The sequence below is a fragment of the Bicyclus anynana genome, chromosome 26, assembly GCF_947172395.1.
Source record: "Bicyclus anynana chromosome 26, ilBicAnyn1.1, whole genome shotgun sequence".
NCBI lineage: Eukaryota > Metazoa > Arthropoda > Insecta > Lepidoptera > Nymphalidae > Bicyclus > Bicyclus anynana.
Window position 1 is genome coordinate 3264990 of NC_069108.1, and position 7042 is coordinate 3272031.

Below are 7042 nucleotides of genomic sequence, written 5' to 3' on the forward strand. Positions count from 1 at the left end.
TGATTTTTTGACTGCATTGGTAACTTTTAGGTTACATTAATAAAAAGGTTACTTTTACGTGATATTTGGGAATTTTTAGAATTAACTTACAATTTCGTATATCTAAAACAGAACGGTCGATAAATCAAGAAATGCGGACAAATGCTCAAGAACTCATCGAATTTTCTGTGTCAATCTCACTATAAATGAAGACGTTACAATTGACGTTGCGAAATAAGCAAGATGCAGTCCCATTGAATTTCTTAAAAAAATCAAGTATGAAATTAAGAAATTAACGTCTATTGTTTTTTAAATCCTTGCTCTTTAATTGTATTTTTCTTATCCCATAAGTAAAAGGCAAACAATCAGGGCCTTACTTAAGATGATTCTATTTACGAGTAAAATCTCCTTCGGTTTGTAGTAATTTAGTACTTGGCTAGTATTCGTAACAGACAGATATTAAAAAAAAAAAACAAAATTACTAAGTAGTAGTCAAAAGGTTACTTTTTACACAAAAAGGTTACTTTTTTAATATTTCGGGTAACTTTTCATAAGATCCAACTGGCAACACTGGAATTAGTATTCACGCGCGATGGCTTAGCGTATTTCATGTATAACTTTGGTGTTTCTTTACCGATTTTTATGATTCTTTTTTTATTGAATAGGTAATAATGTTAACTTTTTTAGTTAGGGATGAGTGATGAGTGTTATAAACATAAGAGTAGACAAATATAATTAGAAAGCTCCGAACTGCTAAGCTATCGGGAGTTACACGTGTTATTGTGAGTCAACCATAAAAGATAGACATATATATGCTGTTGTATTTTTATAGATAATTTTAAGGAGAACATTTCCGTCATACATGATTTCTATGTAGCTTTAACCATTAAAGCTGTACACGCGACGGAAGCTTAAAAAATTGAGTAACTTCTCCCGTTTTCTCAACATTTCTCTTCACTGCTCTGCTCCTATTGATCGTAGCGTAATGAAAAGTATACTATAACCTGCCCAGGAGTATGTAGAATAATTGTACCAAGTTTCGTTAAAATCCGTCCAGTAGTTTTTGTTTCTATAAAGAAGATACAGACAGACAGACAGACAGACAAAAATTTTACTGATTGCATTTTTGGCATCAGTATCGATCAGTAATCACCCCCTGATAGTTATTTTGGAAATATATTTAATGTACAGAATTGACCTCTCTACAGATTTATTATAAGTATAGATGGTGTGTTACGCCACGTTCACACGGCGTGCTACCGAATCGGTTTTTTGCAGGATTCGGTTTAGTGGCATAAGTATTTCAATGAAGGAGTTCACACATGCATTCGGTTTCAAGACACGACAAAAAAGCCGAATCTTGCTGAAGTTGACATCCGATTTTGCGACTACAAACCGATCCGGCGATACTGCAAAATGCAGATCCGATACAGTGGTATAGGGCATTCAATAGATGCGTTCATACGATACACGCAGGGGTAGATTCGGTTTTTTGTCGGATCTTGAAACCGAATGCGTCGCACAAGCTGGGACGGAGGGGTGGGCGGGAGGGACACACTGCACGTGCGCTTGCCAGTCGCCAGTTCTTTTCGCCCGCTTTGACTGACCGCTCGCTATGACGACGAAAAATATAAACGTTGAAAATTTAATTTCTCTTGTCCAAAATCGGCCAGTTTTATGGGACAAAACTCTCGAAATATACAAGGATAAAAACTTGAGAACTGCTGGCTGGCGAGAAATATGTATAAATTTAAATGAAGATTTTGAAGAAATGGAGGAGAAAAACAGGCAGGATTATGGTAAGTTTGTAATTTTTTAAAGTAAACAGGTTAAGTATTTGTACATTAGCAGTGTGTTACAAAATTAACGTTAGATTGATTCGTCTTGCCAAGGCACAGCTCCTGCTGTAGAAATAAAATAATTTGTGAATTCAGATCGTATAACATTAGCACATCGTCCACCTCGTGTACTATTTTGTTCATTGGGTGCATCTGTGAACACGTTAACCACTGATGATACATTGCTTGTTGTTTCTATGTTCGACTGTACACCTTCCATATCTATTATAAAATTATGAAGTACAGTGCAAGCCTTTACAATCGATATTGCTGTGCTGGTATCAACATCCAGTGGACGATGAAATATTCGCCACTTGTTAGCTAATATCCCAAAGGCGCACTCAACATAGCGTCGAGCTCTGGTTAATCTGTAGTTATATATTCTTTTGTTTCTATCCAAATGGTTTCCGCCATAAGGTCTCATCAAATGTTGATGCAAGCCAAAACCTTCATCGCCTATTACTACAAACGGAATCGATAAATCGGAATCGTTTGTCAGTGGACATGCTGCCGGTAATTGCAAATCACCATCTATTAGTTTTTTCCAAAAAGTACACTCCTTGAATATTGTCGAATCGCATTCTTTTCCATACGAGCCCACACAGATGTATGTAAATTTATAATATGAATCAACCACTGCTAATAATACGATGGAAAAGAAATCTTTGTAATTCATAAACATGGAACCACTGTTGTTTGGCTTTTTTATCCTAATATGTTTACCGTCCACTGCACCAATGCAATGGGGAAAGTTTGCTCTAGTATTAAATCCATTGGCGATATATTCCCAGTCAGATATTGTGTTGGGTAATGTCATAAACTCCCCATGCAAATTGTTCCAAATAGCATTCGTTACTTCCTTAATAATGTTACTGATCGTAGACACTCCGACTCGGTAGGCGTAATGTAAATCCTTGTATGAACACCCAGAAGCCATATATCTGCAAGTAAATTTAATTATATTTTTCAGCTAAATCGATCGTAAAGAAGTGGACTAATATTAGAGACAGCTGGATGAGGAGTATTAATGAGAAAAAGAAATCAAAAAAATCAGGATCGTCTGCGACATGTCCGAGAGCCTACGTTTATCATCGTCAAATGTTGTTCTTAAAAAAAATTGTGTCGCCAGCTGACACACATGATAGTGCAACTATTGTTACACCAAACCCAGCAGACGATAGTACAGCCGCTACAGTTACATCAGATGTTACCCATGACAGTGCGATGGCTCAGGACAATTTATTCGGTGAAGATGTCGCAAATAATCAAGATGCTACAGATGAAAGTCAACAAGAAATTGATAATGAAAATTTAGTAGGTGGTTCAAAAAGAAAAAAAAGCAAACCATCGAGGCAGAATTTAAACGTGTTTGATAAGAAAATGAGTGAGTTTATAGATTATCAAATGGAATGCAACAAGAAGGAAGAAATGAAAGAAGACCGTAATTTGTTTTTCTTTAAAAGTCTACTTCCATCATTGGCAACGCTAAACGATAATCAAACATTAGAATTTCAATCAGGCGTCTTAAATTTATTGCAAAATATAAAGAACCGAAATGAATGGTCTCCTGCACACTCATCAACATACAACTATCAACCAAATGTGGCACAATCACAAGGCTATTTTACATCGCAGTACCAAGCATCACCAGAGTCTCAAAGTATTCAATCGAATGCTTCTGATTTACCAGACTTTCATAATATGTAGTTGGGAAACTTCAAACTGTGTACCTACCAAGCGATTGTCTATAATGTCTTAATCATATTTTTAATAAATTTAATTATAATAAAATACAGTATTTCAATATTACCTTATACATATCGCTAATTTTTCTTCTGGTCTAATGCTTTTCCTCATATTTGTATCACGCTTTTTCAAATCTTTTTCCACTTTTTTCAAAAGATTATCAAATGTAGGTATAGTCATTCTAAAGTAGTTAAAAAATTTTTGTGGATCATTTCTTAACTGCTGCATTAGAGTTGTAAAGGCACCAACTGTTGATCTTCTTTGTACTATTGGGTTTAACCACAATCTTTTTCTACGACGCTGACGGCGATAATACCAGTATAGTATAGCAAGACTGTTCACGTCCATCGCTTCCAAATCAACGTGAGGAACTGTGCGCGCTCTTGCTAATAAAAGCCGGATGGTGAGTTCACACGAGATCCCGATACGAGGCCGTCGGATACGGCCAAACAAGATGTGCTGTGTGAATACAACATTCGGTTTTTCCAGATCCGATGAAAATAAGATTCGGCAAATCGTGTCTCCGTGTGAACGTACCGTTATCTGTGCTGTACGGTACACACAATGATTATTATTTAATTAATATATGTGTTCCATTATGCCTCCACTAATGACACACTATTTTTCCCTAACAATGAACTATGCATTTTTTCAATGTGTAACAAGTTTTTATGATTGTATGGCAAGGCCGGATCTGGCTTCAATATTTTCAAGTCTTTAAAAAATTTGCCAAAAGCGACCTTTTGTGGCTGCATTTTCGCAGTTGTGTGAGGATGTAAAGTGAGAACAGTCACGCCGGACCTTTAAGCCAAATTTAATGCTTCAATTTTTAGATTTGACTCGTGGTTGTCCATAAGTAAAAGAACAGGATTTTTTAAACTTGCGCAGGTGCGTTTTATAAAGTGAACAGTTCAGTTCAGTAAGATTTAAGCTGAGCCCATATCAACTTGATGGGATTTAATTCACAATGAAGGCGTAAAACTTATATTTTTTTGTCTGCCATGTCATCAATCACTTTCTTTTTAAAGTTTGCTTTGTCAAACTTTGTTAGCAATATTGCTTTCGTGTCATTTCCGAGATAATGTAACTCTTTCTCTTGCAGCCACTGTTGTATGTCCAGTAGTACCAGTCTTGAGTAGTACGGTGCGTTATCTAACACGACTGCCGACACAGGTTCAATTACATTAAGTATTTGCGCGAACCTGTAAAAATAAGAAATAGAAATAATAGACTACTGATGTAAATCACGAAATTTAATAATACATGGGTATAGTACTATATTAAAACATGTTTAAAATAATTATTATTAATAATAATTAAGTTAAAGAATTTGTAACACGGAAGTTCAATTTCCGGCTGATACAGATTTTCGTGACTAGTTGGAGATCATTGGCCAAAGCTAGTTGAATCGATAAAGGCATGCGCATAGAATGATGGCTAAGATGCAGTAAATATAGTATGATGGCTAAGGTTAATATAAAGTTAAGAAAATGAACGAATAGTTAACCTTCAGCATGTTATTTATTATGTTGGTATACTTTGCTAAGATCTATTATGTCGAAAACATGACGTCTAAGAAATAAATGTTCATTATATAAAATGAAATAGTTACCATTTTTCATAATTGTGAGAGTCCAATTCACCATGGATTTCGCCTTCAGCATCGGTTTTCTTGGCCTTGAATATACATACTCCCCCTTCCAGAAAACCATCTTCGCTACCTATTTACCTATTTGCGTGAGTATCAAGCGTTTTCGTTTTTGGGTTTTTAAGGCCTGTGGATAGCTCATTTAAAAACGCTTGGCGGCTATTTGCAATGTCTTGGTCGACCCAAATGTAGTTTGCAGTGTGTCCTGAAAAAATAAAAATATTTTTTTTCATCTTATTAGCGTATTTTTGAATTTAATTGGCAAAATATGAGTAAATAACATCATAAAAAGAAGTATACCTTCATTCAACCATGTCTCATCAGTATAGTAAATCTTCTTATTTTCTTTGCGGTAATTTTCTATTCTAAGTAAATAATTTGTCCTCCACGTCATTAAGTCGGGCTTTTCTAGTAAAATACTGTTTCTCGTCCGCTTTAGGTACGAAATTTTTTTTAAAAATATTGTACATCCAAGTCCTGGTCTTCATTTACAGCAGCCAAAACTTTGTCTATGGTTGGTAATTCATTCTTGAAAAAAAATTGATGAATTTTTCTCTTGATTGCCATCAATGTGAAATCATCTAATTTTTATATAACAACATGATTTGATGGTGGTTTTTTAGGTGATGTCACATGTTTTCTTGTATTCGGCCAAAATTCGATTTTTTTTTTTTTTTTTTTTTTTTAAAAGAATATTTGCCATATTTTTTTATAATATGACCAATATTCCCATTCCCCTCCAACTAGTCGGAAAAGACTGTGCTAGGAGTGGGTACGACAATAGACCAACGGGGTGAGGATCGAACTACCACCCCTCGGTGATGAGTCCAACCGCTCTTACCGTTGAGCTATTGAGGCTTATTTTTTATTGAGGATTGACTGTTGCTGTGGAGATTCCCATGACTTCCGACACTTTTTGCGCAATATCCGTTTTATATGGATAAGTTACCATCATGTGCGTGATAAATTTGTAAACATTAATAGCTACCGTCTTTTCCTTCGATCCTAAACGATCATGTTCAAGTCTTTTTTCCTGGAAGACTGCAGAATTTTTTCGAAATGGAAGAGAGGAGAGTTATCGGTCGGTAGCTAGTCTGCTTTTCTGGGATTTTTCCCTGGTTTAGGAATTGTGATAATGTGATAATTGTGAGAATGAGATTCGTTGTCAAAGTATTCTCGGTTTTCGCGAGTGACATTTTCAGTGTGAACTGAATCTGAAGATGCCTTGCCAGGATGCCTGCGCGGTCTGCTGCACGGTAGCGTAGGTTGCAATCTTGGTGAAAATGGGTGTTTGGGTTCTGGAGCCTTAGTGAGAAGTCTGCACAGTCTGTGGAGAGTTATAGGGTCCTGACTCGCCGTCTCTATGCATTCGTCCCACTTATGGGTTGATTGGTCGTGCAAGAGATCCTTGATTTTTTCAGCAAGTTGATTCACATTGGTTTTCAGAAAGGGACACCTCGTTTTCTGCCATTTGCGTCTAGTCATTCCAACAGTATTTTGATTTTGTTGGGGAGAGGTGGCTTATAGTCGGAATGTGGTGTCTCGACGGTAGCTTCACGTAAAGCATCTCGTATTGAACTTGTGATATCCACATCGAGAGATTCTATATTAATATAATTTCCGCATAGAGGCGGCTCTGTTAGGACAGGAATCCTCGATGATGGACTCGAATTCGTTCCAGACCGTCCAAGCAACTTGATTTTCGTCTTGTGAGTGAGGAGGGTTTCGTTTACTAACGCAATGTCGAAATCCTGTTCCTTCAGCATTGCCCTGGTCAATATTGTTTTAGGCTTCTATTCGCATTCCAGTACAGGATCCTTAGAAGCTTAGC

General features: G+C 36.4%; 2 protein-coding genes across 2 annotated transcripts; one reads left to right on the plus strand and one right to left on the minus strand.

Annotated features, from left to right (window-relative positions):
- Positions 1-1196: 1196 nt before the first annotated feature.
- Positions 1197-3608, plus strand: LOC128199565 (uncharacterized). Its single transcript, XM_052889655.1, has 2 exons — positions 1197-1778; positions 2788-3608. The coding sequence occupies exons 1-2, from the start codon at positions 1595-1597 to the stop codon at positions 3522-3524; spliced, it is 921 nt and encodes a 306-aa protein (XP_052745615.1). The 5' UTR covers positions 1197-1594; the 3' UTR covers positions 3525-3608.
- On the minus strand, positions 1773-7042 carry LOC112051128 (uncharacterized). The gene is made up of 4 exons (XM_052889645.1): positions 5512-7042; positions 5176-5416; positions 3628-4765; positions 1773-2758 (listed from the first exon to the last, which is right to left on the minus strand). Exons 3-4 carry the CDS (start codon positions 3909-3911, stop codon positions 1849-1851), a joined length of 1194 nt encoding a protein of 397 aa, XP_052745605.1. The 5' UTR covers positions 3912-4765; positions 5176-5416; positions 5512-7042; the 3' UTR covers positions 1773-1848.